Below are 26,504 nucleotides of genomic sequence, written 5' to 3' on the forward strand. Positions count from 1 at the left end.
GTTCATTGATGGTACCATTATTGTTGGTACTTTCACCCCTTTTTCGTGATATCCAATTGGTAGTTAGTCTTATCCCATCACTACAACTCCCGTACGGTTTCGGGAGAGACAAAGGTAGAGAGCCATACGTCCTCCGAAACACGACCCTGCCAAGCCGTACTGCTTCTTGGCACACTGATCGCTTAACCCGGAAGCCAACCACACCAATGTGTCAGAGGAAACCGCGTACAACCGGCCCGCCACAAGGAGTCGCCAGAGCGTGATGGGACAAGGACATCCCGACCAGCCAAACCCTCCCCTAAACCGGACGACGTTGGGCCAATTGTCTCGCTCAACGGCCACGGCCGGTTGTGAGAGAACCCGGGGCCGAAGGGACATCTCAAGCACTGTGAAGCAGTGCCTTAAAGTGCTCTGCCACTCAGGAGCCATAACTTGAGAAGTTGAGAAACATTGTTAGAAAGTTCTCAATTCTAGTAAAAATCCTGTCAATGTGTTTCGGTGTCCATGTGACCAATTCTTTTGGACAAAACCTCAAATACAAATAGCGAGTTGAAAGCACTTGTCAGAGAGGAAGAAGTGCTCTATCATCGTTGTTGTGTACGTGGCAGGGGAGGGGCTTGGTGTGTGTGTGTAAACAGAGAGGAGGCAGCGAAGCGAGAGGTTTCACTCTTATGACAAAGCCATTCTATGGACTAATTTTGGACCTAAGCTTGTCGCTTGCTTTCCCGCCTTTGGTACAAGGACTCCCAATGTTAGGGGGGAGAAATTAGCACTTCGTCATTATATACTGATCTCTAGTTTAAATGGGAAGGTAAACAAGGCACTGAAGAAGATATTTCAAAAAACCATGAGAACAAGCAGACAAACTCAAAAGTGGGGGGAAAAATCCTTGATTCTTGGATACAGGCATTTGAAAGTTCAAAACCATAACATTGAAATAAAATCGATATCGCCCAGCCCTACCACGAGGTTTCTAGACTAGTTCTCTGACACGAGCATGACGACTACTGGTAGGCTACTCTATTTATACCAGCCAGCCACTCCATGATCTTATCCTCTCAGAATGTTATGCATCCAGCTCTTCATCTCCCAGAAGAATCTCCCTGACGCTCAATACACTGGGCCAGATTACACTGGGGACAGGTTGTTTAGACCTTTAGTTTAGGTTACAGTTGTTACAGAGAGAGGTGGTTAGTTTCCATCTCCTTGGGTTAGAGGGAGAGCGACGAGGGAGACAGAGAAATTGTAGTTTTTTTTTTTTAAATCGTCGCTGGGCAGATCTTTAGGCCTTATAGAAGAGATGTGGAAGAGAGGTAGAGAAAGGGACCTAATGCAGCAGAGGTGAAAAACTTCTGAGGTGCGTTTTACTTTCTGTAAAGGTTCACTTCTGACAAAATCGGAAGTTGCTCAGGCTCTTTCCATTTCCCCTGAAAACCGGATGCATCCGTTTGATGCCCCATACAGGGTGGGAATGGTGTGGTTCAGTTGTGAGCACTGACCCGACGGATAAACATGTGCTTTGACTCTGGCTCAGCCCTCATTCTCTCAGCCCACTCACACTTTCCACTGAGCAGTGGAGGAGAGGCTTACCCACACACACCCAGTTTCACAACTGCCATAAATAGGTTAAACTCGCAAAACGCATACAGAGGATGACATGCACATACACACAGGCCTGACCACAGGAAGTCAAATTGACTGTTTCACACATTCTACAAACACACATTCAGTGACAAATACATAGCTATACCCCACAAAAATTACACACACGCACATTTTAAAATAAGGCTGTAACACACACATTTAAAAATAAGGCTGTAACGTAACAAAATGTGGAAAAAGTCAAGGGGTCTGAATACTTTCTGAATGCACTGTGTGTGTGTACATATATACACACACGTTTGAAGTCGGAAGTTTACATACACTTAGGTTGGAGTCACTGAAACTCATTTTTCAACCACTCCATAGATGTCTTGTCAACAAACTATAGTTTTGGCAATTTGGTTAGGACATGTACTTTGTGCATGACAAAAGTCACATTCCAACAATTGTTTAGAAAGATTTCAATTATAATTCACTGGATCACAATTCAAGTGGGTCAAAAGTTTACATACACCGAGTTGACTGTGCCTTTAAACAGCTAGGAAAATTCCAGGAAAATTATGTCATGGCTTTAGAAGCTTCTTATGGGCTAATTAAAATCATTGGAGGTGTACCTGTAGATGTATTTCAAGGCCTACCTTCAAACTCAGTGCCTCTTTGCTTGACATCATGGGAAAATCAGAAAATATCAGCCAAGACTTTAGAAAAAAAATGGTAGATCTCCACAAGTCTGGTTCATCCTTGAGAGCAATTTCCAAACGCCTGAAGGTACCACGTTCATCTGTACAAACAATAGTACGCAAGTATAAACACCATGGGACCACGCAGCCGTCATACCGCTCAGGAAGGAGAAGCGTTCCGTCTCTTAGAGATGAATGTACTTGGTGCGAAAAGTGCAAATCAATCCCAGAAAAACAGCAAAGGACCTTGTGGAGATGCTGGAGGAAACAGGTACAAAAGTATCTATATCCACGGTAAAACGAGTCCTATATCAACATAACCTGAAAGGCCGCTCAGCACGGAAGAAGCCATTGCTCCAAAACCACCATAAAAAAGCCAGACTACGGTTTACAACTGCAGACCGGGACAAAGATCGTACTTTTTGGAGAAATGTCCAAACAAAAATAGAAGAGTTTGGCCATAATGAACATCGTTATGTTTGGAGGAAAAAGGAGAGGCTTGCAAGCCAAAGAACACCATCCCAACCGTGAAGCACTGGGGTGGCAGAATCATGTTGTGGGGGTGCTTTGCTGCAGGAGGGGCTAGTGCACTTCACAAAATAGATGGCATCATGAGGCAGAAAAACAATGTGGATATATTGAAGCAACATCTCAAGACATCAGTTAGGAAGTTAAAGCTTGGTCGCAAATGGGTCTTCCAAATGGACAATGACCCCAAGCATACTTACAAAGTTGTGGCAAAATGGCCTAAAGACAACAAAGTTAAAGTACTGGAGTGGCCATTACGAAGCCCTGAACTCAATCCTATAGAAAATGTGTGGGCAGAACTGAATAACTGTGGGCGAGCAAGGAGGCCTTCAAACCTGACTCAGTTACACCAGCTCTGTCAGGAGGAATGGGCCAACATTCACCCAACTTATTGTGGGAAGCTTGTGGAAGGCTACCTGAAACATTTGACCCAAGTTAAACAATTTAAAGGCAATGCTACCAAATACTAATAGAGTGTATGTAACCTTCTGACCAACTGGGAATGTGATGAAAGAAATAAATCACTACTATTATTCTGACATTTCACATTCTTAAAATAAAGTGGTGTTCCTAACTGACCTAAGAGAGGGAATTTTTACTAGGATTAAATGTCAAGAACTGTGAAAAACTGAGTTTAAATGTACTTGGCTTGGGTGTATGTAAACTTCCGACTTAAACTGTGTGCAAAATACTTTTTGGTATAAAAATATTAAATACATATCAGGGCTGGGTTTGGCTAACATACTAGGGCTTGGAATTGCCAGGGACCTCACAATACGAAATAGCACCATTCTTCGGTGCCGATATGCTATGCATGATGATGCTCACAATTCTATATGTATTGCGATTCAATACTGTGATTTGATTGAGATTTGAGACGTTCCAAACATATTACTTACTATATGCCTGCTGCAGAGAGACGAAAGAGAATGAGAAGTCATTTTAAAATCAGTCAGGGAAATAAAAAAAAGTGCTGAAAACATGTTGGCTCACTATTACAAAAGATGTAGAACAAGCTATAACAGCGTTTCCCAAACTAGAGGACAGATACTGAAAAAAGGGGGGAAGAGTTGGTTCACAGAACCAGGGTTGCCAGTAACCTCTGCTAGCCGCTAGATGTGGTTGCAATAAACTAAGTGGTTTCTGTTTTCTTCCTACAAATATTGCACCATCTTTTGAACAGTCTAAGCTCCATACTATGACCCCACCACTGAAAGATTAGACTCCCAGGAACATGTATGGGTCTTCTGGTTCTCTTTACAAAACCCAAACAAGCTATTTTAACATTAACGCATATTCAACATACAAACGAGTCACAGACGCATAAACACAACTCACCTGCACCAAAAAGATGATGAGGAAGTAGAAATTGGCAATTCTTCTGAACTGCTCAAACAGATTCTTTGGCAGAAAGTTCCACACCGTGTACTGGAAAGACAAAGAGAGAGAGAAGGCACCAATGAAATCTCATGACAATGAGAAAAACAAGCTAAGCCTACCCCACTGGATCCTGGGTCTCTGTAAACCACTATTTTACAGTTCTCTGACATCCCCGTTTTTCAACGTCTTTACAGTAGAGGACTAGTAGGACATATTAAATCATTTCCATCCTCTGTGCGTGTGTTTTCCCAGTGAGTTGGTGCTGCCCTCTGAACCACCTGAGACCCAGGGAGCCAGTCTTCCCTCTCAGTCCCTGGGGGGCCTGCAAATATTCCAATGATTCGGATTAGCGACGTCTCTCCTTAAATTTGCCCAGCCCTGAAAGGAGAGCCGATTACCTTAAATTGGAGGCAGATCCTACTTGTTTCGCTCTTTCATTTAAGTGGGCATGACTGCGGATACTCCACACAGTAGCTGAACGAGAAACTCTGATGTTGCCAAATCCCCGCGAGACAGCCCAACAACGCCCCGGTGGCAACTTAAACCACAACAGGCTAATACAGGTGGAGGAAAACACAGTGACACACACCACTGTTGAGAGGGGAGTGTAGAGGAACGTATTTGCATGGAGACGGAGAGAGAGTGCTGAAATGCAAACGGTAGCAGTAAGGGACCATTTCATTTTGCCAGAGAGAAGAGAGTAGTAATAAGAGGAGGAGCGTGAGGGGGGAGGGCAGAGAGACTGAGGAGAGAATGAGGAAGTGGAATGAGGGAGGAGAGAGTGAGGGAAGATAGTTCAGGGAGAGGGGAGAGAAGGACCTGCGAGGGAGTTGTAAGGAGCAGGATAATGGGAAGCAGGTGCATGGTAGAAGTGTAAACACCACAGCCAGGGTAATTAACGACTGTTTACACGGTCACACTGGAGGACGAGAGACATTGATTGGCCCATTCCCAGTGGGACCCTTTGCACCACTAAAAATCCCCTTCCTCTCTCTTCCCCTGCATCCTCATATACATGAATCTAAACGCCCTCCTTCTCAGACCCACACCCTTAGTCCTGACAGGGGGGAGAGATTTAGGGGGGCTCAGAGAACCAGAGGGGCAGCTTGAATCGCCACCCCTGCCTGCTGGTACATCAATAGTAGCAGTGTATTTTACCACCACAGACAGCTCTCCTGACAGACAAATACTGGCCTTCCATTGGGGAGGGAGGCAGTGGGAGGGAGGCAGTGGGAGGGAGGCAGTGGGAGGGAGGCAGTGGGAGGAAGACAGGGAGGCAGTGGGAGGAAGACGGGGAGGCAGTGGGAGGAAGACGGGGAGGCAGTGGGAGGAAGACGGGGAGGCAGTGGGAGGAAGACGGGGAGGCAGTGGGAGGAAGACGGGGAGGCAGTGGGAGGAAGACGGGGAGGCAGTGTGAGGAAGACGGGGAGGCAGTGGAGGAAGACGGGAGGCAGTGTGAGGAAGACGGGGAGGCAGTGTGAGGAAGACGGGAGGCAGTGTGAGGAAGACGGGGAGGCAGTGGGAGGAAGACGGGGAGGCAGTGGGAGGAAGACGGGGAGGCAGTGGGAGGAAGACGGGGAGGCAGTGTGAGGAAGACGGGGAGGCAGTGTGAGGAAGACGGGGAGGCAGTGTGAGGAAGACGGGGAGGCAGTGTGAGGAAGACGAGCATGCGGTGAGGAAGACGAGCATGCGGTGAGGAAGACGAGCATGCGGTGAGGAAGACGAGGAGGCGGTGAGGAAGACGAGGAGGCGGTGAGGAAGACGAGCATGCGGTGAGGAAGACGGGGAGGCGGTGAGGAAGACGGGGAGGCGGTGAGGAAGACGGGGAGGCGGTGAGGAAGACGGGGAGGCGGTGAGGAAGACGGGGAGGCGGTGAGGAAGACGAGCATGCGGTGAGGAAGACGAGCATGCGGTGAGGAAGACGAGCATGCGGTGAGGAAGACGGGGAGGCGGTGAGGAAGACGGGGAGGCGGTGTGAGGAAGACGAGCATGCGGTGAGGAAGACGAGCATGCGGTGAGGAAGACGAGCATGCGGTGAGGAAGACGAGCATGCGGTGAGGAAGACGAGCATGCGGTGAGGAAGACGAGCATGCGGTGAGGAAGACGAGCATGCGGTGAGGAAGACGAGCATGCGGTGAGGAAGACGAGGAGGCGGTGAGGAAGACGAGGAGGCGGTGAGGAAGACGAGCATGCGGTGAGGAAGACGGGGAGGCGGTGAGGAAGACGAGCATGCGGTGAGGAAGACGGGGAGGCGGTGAGGAAGACGAGCATGCGGTGAGGAAGACGAGCATGCGGTGAGGAAGACGAGCATGCGGTGAGGAAGACGAGCATGCGGTGAGGAAGACGAGCATGCGGTGAGGAAGACGAGCATGCGGTGAGGAAGACGAGCATGCGGTGAGGAAGACGGGGAGGCGGTGAGGAAGACGGGGAGGCGGTGAGGAAGACGGGGAGGCGGTGAGGAAGACGAGCATGCGGGGAGGCAGTGGGAGGAAGACGAGCATGCGGGGAGGCAGTGGGAGGAAGACGAGCATGCGGGGAGGCAGTGGGAGGAAGACGAGCATGCGGGGAGGCAGTGGGAGGAAGACGAGCATGCGGGGAGGCAGTGGGAGGAAGACGAGCATGGGGGAGGCAGTGGGAGGAAGACGGGCATGCGGGAGGAAGACTGGGAGGCAGTGGGAGGAAGACGGGCATGCGGGAGGCAGTGGGAGGAAGACGAGCATGCGGGGAGGCAGTGGGAGGAAGACGAGCATGCGGGGAGGCAGTGGGAGGAAGACGAGCATGCGGGGAGGCAGTGGGAGGAAGACGAGCATGCGGGGAGGCAGTGGGAGGAAGACTAGCATGCGGGGAGGCAGTGGGAGGAAGACTAGCATGCGGGGAGGCAGTGGGAGGAAGACTAGCATGCGGGGAGGCAGTGGGAGGAAGACTAGCATGCGGGGAGGCAGTGGGAGGAAGACGAGCATGCGGGGAGGCAGTGGGAGGAAGACTAGCATGCGGGGAGGCAGTGGGAGGGGAAAAAGAGAACGTGCTAGAGAAGAGGACAATTAGAATTCAAGAGGTGGAAGGAGAGAGGGTCGTCCACCAAGATGAAACATCACTGCGTAAGCGAACACTGAGTTGAGAGAGCAGAGTGGTCGAGTGAGCAGAGGATGGGTCCCACAAGCAAACATGGCCTTCCATTGGGGAGGAGCATGAAAATATACGGGCATGGTACGAAACATCCACTCGTTTTACGGTGTTGAGCAGACCACAGGTCGACGGTGTAAAACATGGCAGTATATCTTACCTTGGAAGAGACAATCCTGTTGTCACAGAACTTGGGGGGGATTAAAGCTTCGGTGGCGGGACAGGGCCGGTGGCCTACGTAGATGGTCCTGCTGTCTACCTTCCTCTCATCCCTACCAAACTGTAGAGAGAGATGAACAGACAGAATTAGAAGAAATTCAGAGCCATGTATACAAGGTGTAAATATATGGCTTTAGCTGACATTTAGACAACACCGGAACTGCTCAGGAGACTAGAAATGTAAACAGTAGCCTAATGCTGTGAACCAGCAGACTAAACCCTGGGGGAAATTATACGATTCAACTCTACGATTTACGATGGAGTTGAGCGGCGACTAGTGTGGGAGGACTGGAGCTCCGACGTCACATAAAATTAAGACATTGTTCTGTATTACTTTGGGCTACTCTTTGGTTGCTAAAATCTGTAATTTTTTAAAAAAAAAAAATCCTATGCGATGGCGCTCCAGTCCACCCATACTAGACGCAGAGTTTAGTCAGCTAGGGGGGAAATGTTATTCAAGTCCACTGCAAAGATGGCTTGTGCATAAACGCATGGGGAGCAAAACAAATCAACGATACCGTTCACCTCTACCACAGTGCAAAATCAGTGAAACAACGATACTGCTCTCACCTCTACGACAGCGCAAAATCAGTGTAACAACGATACTGCTCTCACCTCTACGACAGCGCAAATCGGGTCGTGGAAAACCATTTTCCTTTCTTTAACTTCGAAGTCCTAAGTCTTTCAGGTCCATAATATACATTCAAATCAAGGCCATGAACCATAATATAATACCATCCAGTTGGAGGTGCAGAAAATAATTACAAAAAGCTCTTTGCAAACTTCAAAAGCAACGACGCACCAAAAAAAGCTGTTGAACGCAAGCTAAGGTTTCACGGGGGACAAAGGAAAGTATTACATGGGTCAACGGACCAAAATGGAGGGTGGACCAGTTCAGTAATGAGTTTAATTTCTTCCCTCCAAGGTGGACAGTCGATGATTAGTCAGTTATAAAGCGCTGCCTCTGGGGAGAAGAGGCTGCTAACACCAGATTTATGGGCTCAGTTATCGCTTGTTCAGATGTAGACTGAGGAGGCAGCGCAGGCAAGGCCAAGTCACTTCAATGCACTGTGCTCTGCTGACCAAGGCCCTATGAACTCTCACATAACCAGAGAGAAGACAGAGCAAGGATGGGAGACCTTGGTAGACAGGGTCAGCAGGCAGAACCAGACTCCTGGTTTCCCCCAGCAGAAGGTCACCTGTACTCAAAGCACAATTCTTTCATCTTCCTTAAAATGGCAATCTGGGTGACACACAGGATAAGAGCTTGAGTGTAAGGATGACTTTCTCCCCCACAGCTGAGGCCCATCTCTAGGTTCAGGAAGAACACTGATAGACTGAGTCAATATCTTTCCTGTATCCTGACAAGTGGGAGTATCAAATGTATCAAGGCCATTTTCTCCCTCTCTCGCTCTCCAGTGGTCTTGGGCACCGCCTTCTCCTCAAGAGAACAGATGAGACAGGGAGTGAAGACGCACTAATAACCCCCCCCCCATCCCTTAACTGGAAAGGACACCCATGATTTCAGAACTACTCTCTCTTATGCACCTTCACTCAACCCCAGCCAACCCCAAGCCACAGAGCCTATATGAGGTGCTTCTGCCTGTTTAGAAGCACAAGCTCCACAGCCATTACGGAGGAAGTGAATTATTAAGGTTTTCCAGCTAAACGATCTGTAGACCTAATGCACTGGGGCCATGTGTGGCGTTGACAGCCGTCGGTCAGAGACGCCACCGACAGACAACTGATCTGATCATGGACCAAACGCCACAGTGCCTGTGAAGTGTGAACAAAAGCAAGCTAGACACTGAGGTGTCCACCAACTGTACTGGGGACAGCTTAGATCAAAGCAGAGACTTGAGTCTAGGACGCCTCATTAGCTATGCATGAGGAACAACATGCTTCTCGTTGAAGTCGGAGTGAGATTTCAAAAGGCAAATGTCTCCCAGTGCAGAAATTGAGATGCAGACAGTCCTGTTGTCTCCCAGTCTGGGAAGAGCCAAGTGATTGCATAATGCTCCGTCAGGCATGAGAGAGAGGAAGCGTTGTTCACACCTCAGTGTAGCTGTCAAACCTGTAATGCACTGCCCACCAGGCACAGCATAGCGCTCCTCCAACAGGACAGACCGGATGGACCGGGCAGGGAGATGAGGGGAGAGAGTGAGGGCGGCATGCCAGGGCGATGAGGGGAGAGAGTGAGGGAGAGGAAGCACAACCAGTTCCAAGGACAAAAACACATACAGGTTTTTCTATTTCAAAACAGAAAATAGGTCTTGTAACCTTATGTAGCCCACACTACGGAGTGGGACCGCCAAAAGAAGAGCATCTTATTCTCAACCGTTCTCCCTCCGAGGGACACTCCACTCGGATCATTTTCTCCCCAGGTACTCAGTGAAGTACACTTCAAAAATGCCTGCTTCTGTTGTAATAAGACCATTAGAGATTGAGAAAGCTGTGAACAAGACAACACATAATGCATCCCTAATGACAGAACGTTGGGTAAAAGCAAGCAGCACAGAAACTAAGTGATCACACACACACACACACACACACACACAACTACCCTCCCTGGACAATGCAAATCTCACACTGAAAATAAAGGAACAATTTACAAAAATGAGCCTTGAAGCAGAGAATACAAATATTCTCAGTGGCTTTGGCGTCGACTGTAGACACGTTTCCCCATTCAGACCACTGTGGGTTAGTTATTACCCATTGCTACCCTACTTTTCATCTGAGACAGTCTCTCTCTGTGAGTCATTAACCGAGGGAGCGACGACATTGCAATGCTGCCTCAAGGTTAGAGCCACAAGCAAACAGTGACTGGGGATTTTAAACAAATGAAGAAGTTATTGAACAACCAGCCACAAACTAGATTTCATGGAAGTGGACATTTGGGACCTTTTTCAACAAAAACATAAGACTCTTCAGAGGATACAAATCATGCCTGAAATTAAACTGCATATTAAAAAGAGGAAGAGGTCCAATGAAAACTCCCTGGGGTCCAATAGATAAGAACAGCTGTGTTGAATGGTCATCCATTTAGGAGGGAATGTCAGTGTAAAATAATGAGGGTCAGATCATAGGGCCAAATTCATTTTTGCACCGTTACGTGATCGCAATAATCATCTCCAAAAACAGTGCAGCCGAGGCCAAGCTATACAAGGACAGGCTAATGTAAGGGAAAAGTCAAATTGATGGCATTATCTTTGCCTCTTAGTCAAAGGACAAACTAGGCATCTCAAAGCCAATAATGGAAAGCGGCAAAAGCAAAATTATAGAGAAAGTGCCAAGACGTCGAAGTTTGACAGTGGATTCCTGCTCGATGAAAATGCATTAGCTACAACAGAGAGATGCGGATCAATAAAACAAACATGGAACACTCAATTGAGCCGAGACCCAACTGCTGGGAAATAAACAGTGCATTAGAGGATTGACTAGAGCTCCCAACTTTACATTATTAGATTATGCTTTAAAGGAAATTAGGCACACATTGTTAAACAGGAAGAGGCTGGTACGGAGAGGAAAATCGCATGGCATTCAAGGTGGAGGCAACAAAATGCTGCATTCAGCCATTGCCAAACCCCGGACGAAGACATCACAGTCTGACGACACCGTGTCCTGTCTCTTTTCCGAGACCTAGAACGGGCAAAACATCTAGGAACTGACGAGTACCGAGTTCTGGTTTCTCTCAAAACATGAACTGGCAAGATAAACCACCATCCTGTTTGGCAACAGGATGGTGCAACCATGACAACATTAAATTAGAATAGCTTCCATCATGTCTGGTTGGAATTTTGTTCACCTCTATAATGCCGATTACAATATAGGTGTACAATACAGTACATTCTCTAAAGACACCTCCATCTCCATCATGAGCAGCAACACTCTCCCCTCTCCCTTCCTGAAAACCCATCTCTGCTTGGCAGCCGGCCACCAGCACAATGCAAAACACACAGGGATGAGCTACTCCTGGAGAACCAGCAGACAAGTGGCATGGTGCATATCACAGCCATACTGCAATCCACAAAGCCAACAGCAACCTGGGTGTCCAGGTGAAGGGGCAGGCAAGCCCTTTTTGAGCCAAACTGACAACACACACAAAAACAATACACCGGCACACAGTTACCCGGATACACACAAAAACAATACACAGGCACACAGTTACCCGGATACACACAAAAACAATACACAGGTACACAGTTACCCGGATACACACAAAAACAATACACAGGTACACAGTTACCCGGATACACACAAAAACAATACACAGGTACACAGTTACCCGGATACACACAAAAACAATACACAGGTACACAGTTACCCGGATACACACAAAAACAACACACAGGTACACAGTTACCCGGATACACACAAAAACAATACACAGGTACACAGTTACCCGGATACACAAAAAACAATACACAGGTACACAGTTACCAACGGATACACAAAAACAATACACAGGCACACAGTTACCCGGATACACACAAAAAATCAATACACAGGCACACAGTTACCCAGATACACACAAAAAAATGCAATACACAGGCACACAGTTACCCGGATACACACAAAAACAATACACAGGCACACAGTTACCCAGATACACACAAAAACAATACACAGGCACACAGTTACCCAGATACACACAAAAACAATACACAGGCACACAGTTACCCAGATACACACAAAAACAATACACAGGCACACAGTTACCCGGATACACACAAAAACAATACACAGGCACACAGTTACCCAGATACACACAAAAACAATACACAGGCACACAGTTACCCAGATACACACAAAAACAATACACAGGCACACAGTTACCCTCACACACACAAAAACAATACAGGCACAGTTACCCTCACACACACAAAAACAATACAGGCACAGTTACCCTCACACACACAAAAACAATACAGGCACAGTTACCCTCACACACACAAAAACAATACAGGCACAGTTACCCTCACACACACAAAAACAATACAGGCACAGTTACCCTCACACACACAAAAACAATACAGGCACAGTTACCCTCACACAAAAACAATACAGGCACAGTTACCCGGATACACAAAAAAAATATTTAGCACTGGAGGAGATACTTTAAATTATACATCAACTGGCCAGAGAAAAAAAGGGGCTTGCTGCTTTCAAGGCCTGAATCTCCAAGCGAAATTGACAGACAAGGCTGGTTGGTGGGTGCTGGGTTGCTCAACTCGGGTGAATAGAGGAAGCAGAAGCAATGAGCACCTGAACATAATCTCAAAGGGGATACTGGCTGTTGTCACTTGGTATCTGTGAATGAGTGAACACGACAAGTGGCTTGAGGAGCTCGGGGCAGAGTGGGCCCTGATATCATGATGTACGCTAACAAAATAAATGCCTGTGACTGCAGGTGCTGTCGAGGTCAAGCTCGGTCAAAGCATATTCTGTGGGAACAGAGGGCGTCTCTGAATTTGTGTTTGCATACCACATGCCTGGACACGGTGAATCTGATTTTGCAGTCAAATGAGCAAAGCAGTGTGGATGCGAGTTGTGAGTCTGTTGGAAGAAATTCAAAAGGAGACATAATACAGCTGGTCCTCCCTTGTAAAATGAAGTCCTAAGCTTGTTGCTGTATGAGCCTCATAAGGAAATCTCCTACTTACTGGTTTCATGAGGTGTGAAGTGCAGGGCATGGAGAGAGGGAATACTGGAGACTACAGTACCTCTTCATGCCCTGCACGTGCCCCAACGATACCCGCTTTTGACCGCCCTGCACTTGCACCAACGAGTCAACGACACCAGATTTTGACTACTCTGAGGGCAAATGTAGCAACGCAGGGCCAAGTTATTATTTCAAATCAGAGAATCCGTTTCAAATAGTTCTCCAGGCAGAAGAGAAAATGAAGTAGATTCAAGGGCCAACTTCCCCATAAAGGGGAACTGGAGGACAGCAGTAAGCTCCAGTACAGAAGCTCCACTGATAACACAACGGGCAATATCAACAAACACGTAGGCCTGTTTGTGTGGGGGTGGGGGATGGGGGGGTGGCTGTGAATTGTCAGGGACCTCAAGATACGATATTATCACGATACTTACTTGGCCTCAGCCACAGGAGCACACAGGGAAACCCCAGTAGGAACCAGATGGAAACAATGAGCACACATCAAGGGACCAACCAAAAACAGCCAAGAGCACACAAACGGACTGAACTGTGTTCGTCAACAATAGATTTTGGGAACACAAGTAGCTTATTGATTTCAATGCTCCAGATGTGATGCAAACAGACATTCATCAAGAAAATCAGGATGACCAACAGCAAAAACCGCTATATAAAGCTAATCTGCTAGTTAACAGTGAGCGCATAACAGACCACATACAAAACACCAATGCAGTTAGTCACTGCAGTGCTGGCACTCTCCTCTCTCACTCCATCTTGTCTGCTTGTGCTCTTATTAACTCAGTTACAATCTCACATTCACCTAGTCACAGAACCTACCAGCTGCAGTCAACGGTTCCCACCAGTGACTGCAGTCAACTTCAAACTTCACATCTAAAATTAGCCAACAGTTCAGACTGTCGTGACTTTAAGAGACATCGTACCATCATGACAGTATGGTGGCACCTCTATCACTGGTTCACACACAAAGACCCATTGTAGTTCTCAAAGCGCTCCTGACTGCCATTCACAGACCGTGCCGAGCAGCACCATAGTTTATTAATAGGACAAGCGCCGATTTGCTGACTTTGAAGCACAAAAAAGCAGGTTGGAACTGCTCGGTAACCCATTTACTGTTGACGTGGAAAGCTCACCACCAAACCTCCAAATGGAGTTGATTGACCTCCAATGCAATGATGCACTGAGGGCAAAATATGCAACTTGAATTGAGGACTGGTTAGTCCTTAGGAGCTACTGTTGAATGGGAAAGGCCCATTGTTCCAGTAGCAGACAGTGTTCCGTACCATTCGTGTACTGTGGACTGGCCTGCATTACACTTGGGAGGGGGAGACAGCTTGTTACTTTGGGATCCATCTGGAGCTGAATACAGTAGGCTAGTAAAGCAAGCTATTGACAGAAGTGCTAAGTGACGATTTTGGGAATGTTTTTCCAAGACCAGAGACGTCCGCGTTGAGAGGTGAAGGCCCTAACAGGTGTCCGCGTTGAGAGGTGAAGGCCCTAACAGGTGTCCGCGTTGAGAGGTGAAGGCCCTAACAGGTGTCCGCGTTGAGAGGTGAAGGCCCTAACAGGTGTCCGCGTTGAGAGGTGAAGGCCCTAACAGGTGTCCGCGTTGAGATCTGAATATTGGAATAACAGGTGTCCGGTTTTCAGAGGTGAAGGCCCTAACAGGTGTCCGCGTTGAGAGGTGAAGGCCCTAACAGGTGTCCGCGTTGAGAGGTGAAGGCCCTAACAGTGAGAGGTGAAGGCCCTAACAGGTGTCCGCGTTGAGAGGTGAAGGCCCTAACAGGTGGCCATACTAAAGAAATGCTTTTTCTTGATTCATTCATCATTCACTGTCCATACAGGGTATGAATACAAATGAGACGCTGCGTAATTCAAGTGCCACTGTGTAAAAGCAATGCAGTCTCCAGCCTCGGGCATCGCCTAAGATGAGCACGTCATGATAAAACTGCACGCTGAGGGTTGTGAAAATGTTTACAACTTGCAGAAAAACTGTGGTAAGGTGTTAAAATGTTGTTTTTTTTAAACAGGAAATACATAAGTGTTTTTTTATAACAATGCTGACCAAAGCCTGTGGTCGTCCAGTCTGCAATGGGACTTGTTCATCAAAAACATGTCCAAGAGTGTCACAGCACGTAGAACAAGGAACATATAGCCACTTACAAAAGACAAACGCACTGTAGGTGAAAGTGGAAAAGCTTACTGTAGCTTGCGATACGCCAAGTCTTGGTTTTGCATTTGAGCACAGTGAATGCATTGAGTCAATCCTTGAGTCAATATCTAGGGCTCCATGAAAATCGAATTTGCATAATAACCAAAAAAACTAAATCTGTCTGTTTAAGATGATGTTTTTTTTTTATTCATGGGCTGCGTCTCAATCCACCTCATGCGCCAAATGGCGGCCTTCTGCATCTGTGGTGAAAGGTGGCAGAGACCACAACGGTGTTCGTCAGACCGTGAGAAATCTCAAAAATCGGGCTTCTCACAAAAATGTCTGTAGCATCCGAATGGTTTGGCCTACAACACTCATATGACCACCCTATGGAAAGGTGACTCACCTGGGGCTGTTGCGGGGACCGTATCACCATCACACCGGCGGTCACGGGTCATGAAGGCAGTCAAATTCCATGTGACCGTTTAGTCACTAATTAAGCTTCTCCAAGCTCTGATGCTGCTGCTGGTGGTCATTAGTAGCCTACCAAAGCTGCTAACTGCCTGGTACTCAGGACTCTATTGTTCCTCTAATCACTCAATGCAAATGCCGTCGAAAATCTAATCAAACACTTCATGAGAGCCCATTTCTATAGGCTATGCAATTGCGGGATAAAACAGGGTGATGGCCTCTACTAAAAAGAGCATAACATCAGCATTCTATAGGTTAGGCCTACTATATTTATTTCTCAACATTCCTAATATTAAGCGCATTGCTTATCTTTACAACAAGAGTATAACCTGGCATAAAAATGAACCACAGAAAAAAGCATCCTCCATTTGCTATTTAAGTGCATACATGTATATTGTTCCCGCTGCCCCGATAAAGGGGAATTAGATTATTTTGTGTATGTAAAGACAAGATTAGCCTATCACATATATAACCACTTGTGAACAATACCCAGCATAAGAAGCAATGCCTTGTTATTTTATTTTAGAGTCTCACGAACATGTTGGTGGTTTTGATCTTACGATCCCCACAAGTGTCACGGGACACGTCTGATGTCGGTACCGCCGATCTGCCAACTTCTGACTGTAGCATCCGAACAGTTTGAGCTACACACTAATATGACCCCCTCTATGGGAAAGGTGTGTCTCTCAAGAACATGTACAAGCCTCAAGTCTCAACCTGCAGGTAGCCCTGTATCTGTTTTTGAAAATTAAGTATACCAAACATTCAGAACATTAGACACAGAGTGGCGGGGGGTGGTTCGAGCAGCACCAAGACAACGACTGGTTCAGGTGCCTGTAGTACTGCTGCTGTACGTAGATCCCTTCTCGTTTGCATACGTGTACTGTATGGCTGTGACTAAACTCATCTGGACTTAGCGTGCTACACACTGACTTTCATCCCGTCGCCACGTCAGGCGCAGGGAGCCATCCGATATGGTGGGAGGAGCTTCAATTTTTTTTTTTTTTTTTTTAATCTAATAATCTGCATCTCAGCTGCAGCACTTCTGATGTCCTCTTTCATAATTCAAGATACTGACTAAGTGCCATTCAAACATCTATGAGGCTGCAGGCAATGATTGGTGTGAATGGGGCCGCTCCTTCCTTCGCTCCCAGTCATTCGTGACCCGGGTTAAGAGTCATTTTTCTACCAGTTGCCGAGTGCTGCCGGGAACCCTGGCGTAAGTGTTTGTTCTGAGGTAATCGTAGTACTGTTTTTTAACTGGGGGGGGGGGTGCTCGAGCGTGCATTTCCAACAATGCGTGTCAACCGACACTCAAACCCATGTGAAGAGGTTGCCGTTTCTCTCGTGTCAGTGACTATGGTTAAAAACTGGGATGGCAAAACATTGGTTCTTTGATTACCCTCCGTCTCTCTGACTCAGACAAAAACAACCACACTTCAACATTCTCTTCAAAGCTCACTGCGAACGCTCTTTGGGTAATGCCGGCGATGGAGCGCAACAGGGATTCTCTGGTTGTTCTTTATAAATATATGGATGACGAGAACGCATTTTAAGTGCTGCTACCGAAGCAACGATACGCAGGCCAGAAGAGGAGGAGCGTTGTGAGAATTTAAAATAAATCAAGTGGATTGAATTATTTAGAAGTACAAACTGAGAATTCAAACTCGCTTTTAGACGGGAGATGGAACACCGCCACAAAAAGCAACGGGGCACCCGTGGCACCCTTATTTAACACCAGATCAACTCTCCCCTTCACCCTCAGCCCCTGAAAGCCTGTCCATTAGGTGCAGTGAGAAGAGTAGTGCAGGGGTTACAACAGGTAAACCTACTGTATGCCCCCCCATATACTCAGGTTCAGTCACGCAGGGCCAGGCTCTGTGCTCCATCAGCCTGTCCAAAACCCTGCTACCGTTTATCCCCCGCCTCCCCATGCTAAATGTATTTATTGTCCTGCTGTGTGGTGCAGATGATCTCCAGCGGCTGAGTTTTCATTATTGGGTGGAGAGGGGAGCGTGGAGAAAAGAGAAAAGTCCAGAGTAAGCATTTCTGTCCGCCAGCCAGTCCGGGGCGCAAGACTGATGGCGGCAATACGGAGCACAGCTCTAATCAATACGCAGCTCTCCTGATTGAAAACGGCCACCCATACCGTGTAAGGACTGTGGCCTCTATGCACTCTTAACCTCTCAGAGAACTCAACCCAAAAAACCCTCCCAAGGAGCACCCCAGTCTGTACAGCCAGGTCTCACTTGACAAACTACCCCCATCTCTTCCCCAATAGGTGTTTAGGATCATAAGTAAGGATCCTGGGCCTCTCTATGGTTAGTCACAGTGTAGACTATGATACTTTAAAACAACCAATGAACGCACCAGCTGAAACAAAACACCATCGCTATCAGTAGAAGCAGAACTGAGAAGCAACGGTCCAGCTGAAACAAAACACCATCGCTATCAGCAGAAGCAGAACTGAGAAGCTACGGTCCAGCTGAAACAAAACACCATCGCTATCAGAAGAAGCAGAACTGAGAAGCTACGGTCCAGCTGAAACAAAACACCATCGCTATCAGTAGAAGCAGAACTGAGAAGCTACGGTCCAGCTGAAACAAAACACCATCGCTATCAGAATAAGCAGAACTGAGAAGCTACGGTCCAGCTGAAACAAAACACCATCGCTATCAGTAGAAGCAGAACTGAGAAGCTACGGTCCAGCTGAAACAAAACACCATCGCTATCAGTAGAAGCAGAACTGAGAAGCTACGGTCCAGCTGAAACAAAACACCATCGCTATCAGAAGAAGCAGAACTGAGAAGCTACGGTCCAGCTGAAACAAAACACCAACGCTATCAGTAGAAGCAGAACTGAGAAGCTACGGTCCAGCTGAAACAAAACACCATCGCTATCAGTAGAAGCAGAACTGAGAAGCTCATCTTACACACAAGAGACTGGCTGTCAGGCCACAGAAGTCAACAATGTTTGTTTAGGTGGGAGGGGAATTGGATCAGGAGAGAATCCTTGTGTGTGTTGACTGTGGACTGCCGGACGCGAGGCTCTTCTCTCTAGATCGACCTGAGAATCAGGTTCACAGCATCTAGAGGATCCAGAACTGTTTAACATGCACACCTGCAAAGCCCTGATACGAGACAACATCCCCCGCCAGGCAAGGGCCTGCTTATTAGCGCTGAGGTCACAGCAGAGTAGAGGCTAGACAATATATTGAATTAACACAAAATGTTTAAGTGAATTTAAAAAATAATTTACGTTAAGGTCCGCATGTTGTCTTTTTTGAAGCCTGCAAAGCCCTGATACGAGACAACATCCCCTGCCAGACAAGGGCCTGCTTGTTATTTTCAGTATTACATTGTTATCGATTACTGTAGTTTGGTTAGATCTTGCAAGAAAGACATTTCACTGTACTTGTGCATGTGACATTACAACTTGAACGCCCTCAGAGGGCGCAGCCGACCCTGCTGAAAACACCCAAGACTGCAGCAGCTCATTCAATTAGATGGACCTCACATCACAACAGACAAATAGAGAGAGGAGGCAGGGAGAACAACAATCCTGAAATGCTCAGCCCATCAAACATTTGCAGTCCTTTTTTGATCAGAGCCACTGTTGGTTAACACAGCCCCACAGTGAGCCCCGCAGTGAGCCCCGCAGTGAGCCCCGCAGTGAGCCCCACAGTGAGCCCCACAGTGAGCCCCACAGTGAGCCCCACAGTGAGCCCCACAGTGAGCCCCACAGTGAGCCCCACAGTGAGCCCCACAGTGAGCCCCACAGTGAGCCCCACAGTGAGCCCCACAGTGAGCCCCACAGTGAGCCCCACAGTGAGCCCCACAGTGAGCCCCACAGTGAGCCCCACAGTGAGCCCCACAGTGAGCCCCACAGTGTCCCCCTTTAGATCTGTGCGGGGCTGAACTTCAAACGACTGACTGCGTCACCATCATGATCCCTTAAGGCATGCACACATTGCACTGAACGCAGATGTAGTGTTCGTCTGCCTATCGTTCAGCATGTGTGTTAAGGGCCACCGGTTGAAGACGTCTGACATGCGATCCTACATGTAAAATTGGTACAAACTCAGTTCGCAAATTATGTTCAGAGGTGCCAAGTACTCTCAGCCAGCAAACTCTACTGGTGTGTCAAAGCCAACGGTCGCCATTTTCTATTTTGACAAAATATTGAAAATCATCATACTGCATCTAGGGCAGAAAGTATTACAAGTTCAAATAATGCAGATTCTCTCCAGAATAAAAAAGGCACTTAATTTCATAGGCTAATTGCTTGAAATGTGTGTTTAATGAGTATAAACTGAAATGAGACAGAACGCAGGAAGGATAATGGCTTTAGAATGCACCATTGAGACAAAACAGCTGGAACTTAAACCTGCACATTATCCTGAACTCACTTCTCATGTGCTGTCCTTTGAAGTGCTTGTACAGATAAACAGCAAAACAAATGTCCTCATGTAAGCCATGTACTTGAACTCAGTGACCGGACTGCATGGACAGAATGCAGAAAGAAACATTAGCATTGTTCACTCCAGTTACCCAGGAGGAGGTTAGGAGGACTGGCTACCAAGGAACAGGAAAGGTAGCTATAGTACTAGGGAACAGCGACTGGGCGACGGAATGCCTTGATGTGTCCGTGCTCTTCCCTTTGAGGCAAGGAAAGGGTTTCCAAATTGAATACTATCACATTTCCGCCAGGCTTCACCTCTTCACAGATCTAGCTGCTACCTTCAATGGCTTGAGAGAACATGAAAGGCAGCGCTGGGATTCTGCATTCCTGTCAGAGCATCTACAACCTCTGGAGCTTCCGCCTGACGTAAAGCACAGCACCACTCGTTCTGTTCCCACAGCCATCTTTAATTCATTTGTGAAGACACTCTGGGCTTTAGCGCATCATAGAGGCAAGTCAAGTGAAGCTCCCGATTCCTGCTCAGATTGAGTCTCCCTCTGTATCTCCCTCCCTCCTGTAAAGTACCACGACCCACCTCCCTCCCCCTCCGAGCAAATGCGAGGGTGGTGTGAATTACAAGGCAGAAAGCCAGAGCTCGAGATTAGAGCACAATTGCGCATCAATGAAAGTGTGGCTGGCTGCTACACACAAAATGTTATTTACAGCTCACACAAAAAAATAAATTACAGGAGCAAACGGCTCAGGAGGCAGAATTATACGCTGACCTGGCAACACTTAAAGGGAAGCTGGAAAAGGGTCCGGCTGCATAATTATTATATTGCTTTTCCTCCTCCGCCACCAGTATCTAAGCAGCTCACATTGACTCTGGGGATAAAACCTAATAGTGACAACAGCTTATTGGAGGACTATAAAAAGGAAGTAGAGCGTTCTTTAACAGGAACTTGACTGTGCACGTGAATAAAGGGCTTGATCCATGCTCCCTTCTTTGATGACCATCAACCACCAATGATTTAAAGACTATAAAACGTGTATTGAGCAGAATTAAACGTATGGTTTAAATGTGTGGACAACAGTGAAATTTCAACCCAGACCGATACTGAGTAACTTTTAGTTCAACAGAAACCAATTATGATTTTACGATGCTTCTTTAAAATACAGGACCATATGAAACAGGGTAACAGTCATTTCACCACTGAAAATTATCATTTAACATCACATTCAAGTAGAAAGGTAATGGCAACCTGCTCTGAGATCAGTTGTTTAAACATGACCATCTGAGGAGACGGCGTTGTCAAAGTTGATAGCTTGTAACGTACTCCCCTTTGAATTACTGTCAACTCTGTCAAAAAGATCCATGTAAATGAGGAAACTTCGTAGTAATATGGTAGCCAATAAGCTACCGTTAACCTTTGGTAAAACTAGCCAGCATACTTTCATGGGTAGCAAGAAGCATCACTCGGCTGACAGAGTATATTATCCTGATAATTGCTTGACAGAATAGCAAGAGGCGGTTGGCTAGCTATATTCTCGATTAGCTATATTCGGCTAACGTTAGCTGGCTATAGCTACCTACCAAACATGCCGCATAAACTTGAGTGCCGGGTGGCTGCCTAGCCATGTGTATTGCTGTCATACATACCAAACGGTTCAGTCTTCTCCGTAGCATATTTCAGTATTTTCTTCAGTCTTCTTTGGTGACTGGGGACACCAACGAACTAATAGTTTCAACCAACTTACTATAGGCTCTGTTTGAGCTTTTCTGATATGTAACTTCGCATGTATATTAGTTAATAACTAGCTCTCTATCCAGCTATGTTCTACCCTAGTAGTCCTTCTGGCTACATTGAATGCCGCAGCGATTCTAAATTGTTTCCATTTTGTTTGAATTCGAGCTCTTCTAACCTTTCGCATTATACATTTTAAATATGAATCGCGTTGCGGTGTTACTGTGCTAGTCGTGCTTCCCGGTGCAAAACGTTGAAATGATCCGCGACATCCTGTAGTACTATGCGCTGTTGCTGTCTTCCCCAAATGAATCGTCGCATACAAATCAACTCGCGGCGCCGTGTGGCCGACATACAAAAAGTAAGTTCAATGTTGATTCGTACACACGTCGGACTCGCTTACTACCGCCCCCTTGTCCTTCTTTTAGCCAAACCCTGTCAAACCTTCTTTTTTTACAACCCCCACAACCATCCCACGTTTTAAGGCCGGGTTCAAGTGCTAGTCTGAAATAGGAAACTTGTAAATGTATGACTTCCAAACTGGTTGTAGTTATACACGTTCCGCGTTCAACGAATAAGCAAGTAGGAAATATCAGACTTTCCTAGTTCCTACTAGTATATGAACGCAGCCATAAGCCCTACCCATTGAAAGAACGACGGTGAGGGGGTGTGCTGGGATTTGTAGTCATAAATCTTTTGTTGGTGAACAACTTTAGCTATTTCCTTTTCATAAAGTTTTATCTATCCTGTATCAGTGTAAAGATGACCCAAATATAATATCCAATAATCACTTCAGTAGTCCCAGGACAAAGCAAAAAGTTGAGTTAAAGACGTAAAATACAGAATATGAGCTATGATGCTTACCCCGAAAAGTATTGTAGAAAAAAAAATACGTCGTTTTTTTTAGTATCTGTACTTTACTTTACTATTTATATTTTAGACAACTTATACTTTTACTTCACTATATTCCGAAAGAAAATACTGTATATTTTACTCCATACATTTTCCCTGACAACCAAAAGTACTCTTTACATTTTGAAAGCTTTGCAGGACAGGAGAATTGTCATATTTTGACTCTGGCCTGCCAGACTTACTAAAAACAAATGCATCTTTTAATGTCTGAGTGTTGGAGTTTGCCCCTGGCTATACATACATACATTTTTTTTTTTAAATAATAAAATTGTGCATTCTGCTTTGATTCATATCAGGAATTTTAAATGATTTATAGTTTTACTTTTCATGCTTAAGTATATTTGAGCAATTACAATTACTTGATATTTAAGTATATTTTAAACCAAATACTTTTAGTCTTTTACTCAAGTTGTATTTTACTGACTGACTCACTTTTACTTGAGTAACTTTCTATTACGGTATCTATACTTTTACTGAAGTATGAAAATTGGGTACTTTTTCCACCACTGATGTTGAGATCCATATGCTAGACTCTATCTCCTCCATGTGGCTTTATAGTGAACTGCAAACAGTTTTTCTCTGTTTATTGAAACAATTGAAAACAGAAAAAGCTTATTTCCTATCTTCAATATCAACATAGTACATCTACAATGGAAGAGAAATGTATTTATATTTAATCGCAAGTGATCACAAGGAAACATAAGGATAATAAAGTAGGTAGCTTCCATAAATGTGATGTTTATTTTCTATTTAACACATAGGCCTAAGTGTAGGATCCATTGATCAGTTGTCTTCCCTCATCTCATCTTCCTCTCAGGCCTAGAGGTTGAAAAAAAGGGAGCTATCCTGGCATTTCACAGAGCTGAAATCCCTGGTCCTCTTCCTGGACACCTTTGGCCCTTTAGGGGTGGGCCACAGGTGAGGTAGGCCTAATGTGGGTCCTCCAGGTATGGCATTTACATACCTCAAGTAGTCCACGTACTGCTCTAGGTCCACTCTGTTAAAATAGCTTGCAACCACAGTGACAGTTGCATTGTTTCCTCCCATCTCTTTCACACAGCATCCAACTTCTCCTTCCTGTTCTTCTTTCTGTCTCTCAGACAGTGTCTGTTTCTGCCAACGTTCCATATACTTAGGGTGTGTTTGTAAATTCAATCTGGAGTGCCAGAGTGTGCTCAAATTGCCTTCTGGGTGTTCATAAATTGAGAGCATGGTCAGATAGTCCGTTCATAAATTTGGAGCGTTTTGCTGTCAGAGCGTTCAGAGCGCACACTGGACGCTGTGGCCGAGGAGTAGGGTCAGAGTAGATCACCAGAGTTAATTTACGAACACACCCTTAGCCAGAGCCTGTAGCTATTCCTCTTCTACTTTCTTCATCTCAGCATTTGTCATCAGTCCCTTTAGAGTACCAACATTCAGTATTCATTCCTGACACTCATCGTTAAGTTCAGCCTTATCCTTAGGCTGTGTACCAGTTCATTTACCAGTGCATGTACCACTTTCTGACAGTCAGTCAGTTCCTGTGCCTTCTTGCGAAGATCAGCCACTTGACATGCTACGTCCTCTTCTTGAGCCTTTGCCCCAGTTTGAGCAACGACCAGTTGCTGAACCCGTAACTTGTCTCTTAGCTAGTTTCTATTTTATTATCTTTCCAAGTTTCTTAGCCTCAGTCTGAATCTGTACCTGGGTTTGGGCTTGGGAAGAATAAACGGACCTCTCTCCCTGACCTCTCTCCCCGACAACTCTCCCCGACCTCTCTCCCCGACCTCTCTCCCCGACAACTCACCCCGACCTCTCTCCCCGACAACTCTCCCCGACCTCTCTCCCCGACAACTCACCCCGACAACTCTCCCCGACCTCTCTCCCTGACCTCTCTCCCCGACAACTCACCCCGACAACTCTCCCCGACCTCTCTCCCCGAAAACTCTCCCCGACCTCTCTCCCCGACAACTCACCCCGACTACTCTCCCCGACAACTCACCCCGACAACTCTCCCCGACAACTCACCCGACCTCTCTCCCCGACAACTCACCCCGACCTCTCTCCCCGACAACTCACCCCGACCTCTCTCCCCGACAACTCACCCCAACCTCTCTCCCCAACCTCTCTCCCCGACCTCTCTCCCCGACAACTCTCCCCGACCTCTCTGCCTGTTCTCTCTCCCTGACCTCTTGAACAGACTTGAGATTTAAACAAATTAGTAATCGTTTTGTTAGCTTGAGTGCATTTACATAATTGGTACTCTTCTCTAATATCTCAATTTACAAATGCCTTCTTAATTCCTCATCTTATCATTTTGTACACTAACAAAAGCAAAACTTGCTTGATCGACTTGGTGAGTAGGGTCAGGTAACATTCTCCATTCATGTTACATTTCCAAGTCATCCACAGTTAGTCTAGAAGTTCATCTGAAGTCATTTCCTCCAGGTGTAGAAGATTCTGACAGTGTCTGTCTGTGTTAGTGTTGAGTTTCCACTGTTACCATGCCAACAGCACCACATGATGAAGTTCACTGAAGTAGCATCAAGGGTTGAAAAGTCTGAATATATATATATATATATATTTACAGTAACTTATATTCGCCATGGCTGTTATGATCTCATGAGTATGTTCTGTCATCTAACCCAGGAGTTGATTATCACAGAACAGCCTGCTATGGCAGTAGTTCTAGGCTACTGCTGCCCATGTAGATACTTGATTAAATGACAGACAACTTCTGTTCTTCTGAGGCACACATGTCAATTTGTGGATATTTCCACATTATATACATAAATCATACTTTGTCACACCCATAGAACTAGAATTCTAATTCTGGTCCCACCTCCCTAACCATGGGCTGATTATCATGGTGAGTTCTGTGTGCTTGACTTTATCTCCCTGTGCGGAACTGCAATTCATGTACTGTCTAATGTTTGCTTCTCATCGTCTGATCTAGGCCTATAGAGTTAGTAGTAGTTGAGAAAGAATCAAATTCATCCATGTGTGTACAAAGGAAGATTCTTTTAACATTAAGAATGTTAATTAATAAAGTTTCTTGTCAATTAAAGTAACAGTCCAGTGAAAACCTCACTTTTAAAAGTTCATATTTTCTTAACCAAATAATGTTGTTGACTCATCCGAATCTCGTATTTGTAAAAACACATCAAACTTGTATCTCAAACAGGCATCAAAAATAAGGTGGAAAAAGTCAACTGGAAGTGTCAGTTCACGAAAGGCTTTTATTTTTACATGGGAGTGAGATATTCGTTGAAAAGACAGGGTTTCAGATGTTTTCAGAAGATGGGCAAGGACTCTGCTGTCCTTGCTTCATGGGGAAGCTGGTTCCACCACTGGGGTGCCAGAACAGAGGGACCTTTGACTGGGCTGAGCAGAGAAGGAGCTGCTCTCCCTTAGTGGTGTGAGGGCCAAGAGACCAGAAGACGCAGAACAGAGTACACGGTTTGGGCTGTAGGGTTGGAGCGTATCCTGAGAGAGGGGAGAAGCAGGGTGACATGGGACAACTTGGGATGGTTGAACACCAGGCAGGATGCAGCATTCTGGATAAGTTGCAGGGGTTTGATGGCACAAGCAGGGTGCCCAGCCAAAAGCAAACATTTCACACATACATTTTATTC

General features: G+C 46.2%; 1 protein-coding gene across 8 annotated transcripts in view; it reads right to left on the reverse strand.

The window, feature by feature from the left end:
• LOC124010896 (phospholipid-transporting ATPase 11C-like) overlaps positions 1-22,398 on the reverse strand; it is a 79,685-nt gene extending 57,287 nt beyond the window's left edge. For 6 of the 8 annotated variants that reach the window (XR_006834511.1, XR_006834512.1, XR_006834513.1 and 3 more), the window contains exons 1-3: positions 21,894-22,397; positions 7,474-7,593; positions 4,149-4,238 (exon numbers count right to left, since the gene is read on the reverse strand). Coding sequence is in view for 5 of the 8 variants with exons in the window: in XM_046323669.1 (XP_046179625.1) it covers positions 4,149-4,238; positions 7,474-7,593; positions 21,894-21,920 (237 nt within the window). In the remaining 3 variants the exon portion in view is untranslated. Of the gene's footprint in view, positions 1-4,148; positions 4,239-7,473; positions 7,594-21,893 lie in introns of all 8 variants that reach the window. The other 2 variants (XM_046323664.1, XM_046323665.1) reach the window with 2 other exon arrangements.
• Positions 22,399-26,504: the final 4,106 nt, after the last annotated feature.

Source organism: Oncorhynchus gorbuscha, linkage group LG23, assembly GCF_021184085.1.
Source record: "Oncorhynchus gorbuscha isolate QuinsamMale2020 ecotype Even-year linkage group LG23, OgorEven_v1.0, whole genome shotgun sequence".
NCBI classification, from domain to species: domain Eukaryota; kingdom Metazoa; phylum Chordata; class Actinopteri; order Salmoniformes; family Salmonidae; genus Oncorhynchus; species Oncorhynchus gorbuscha.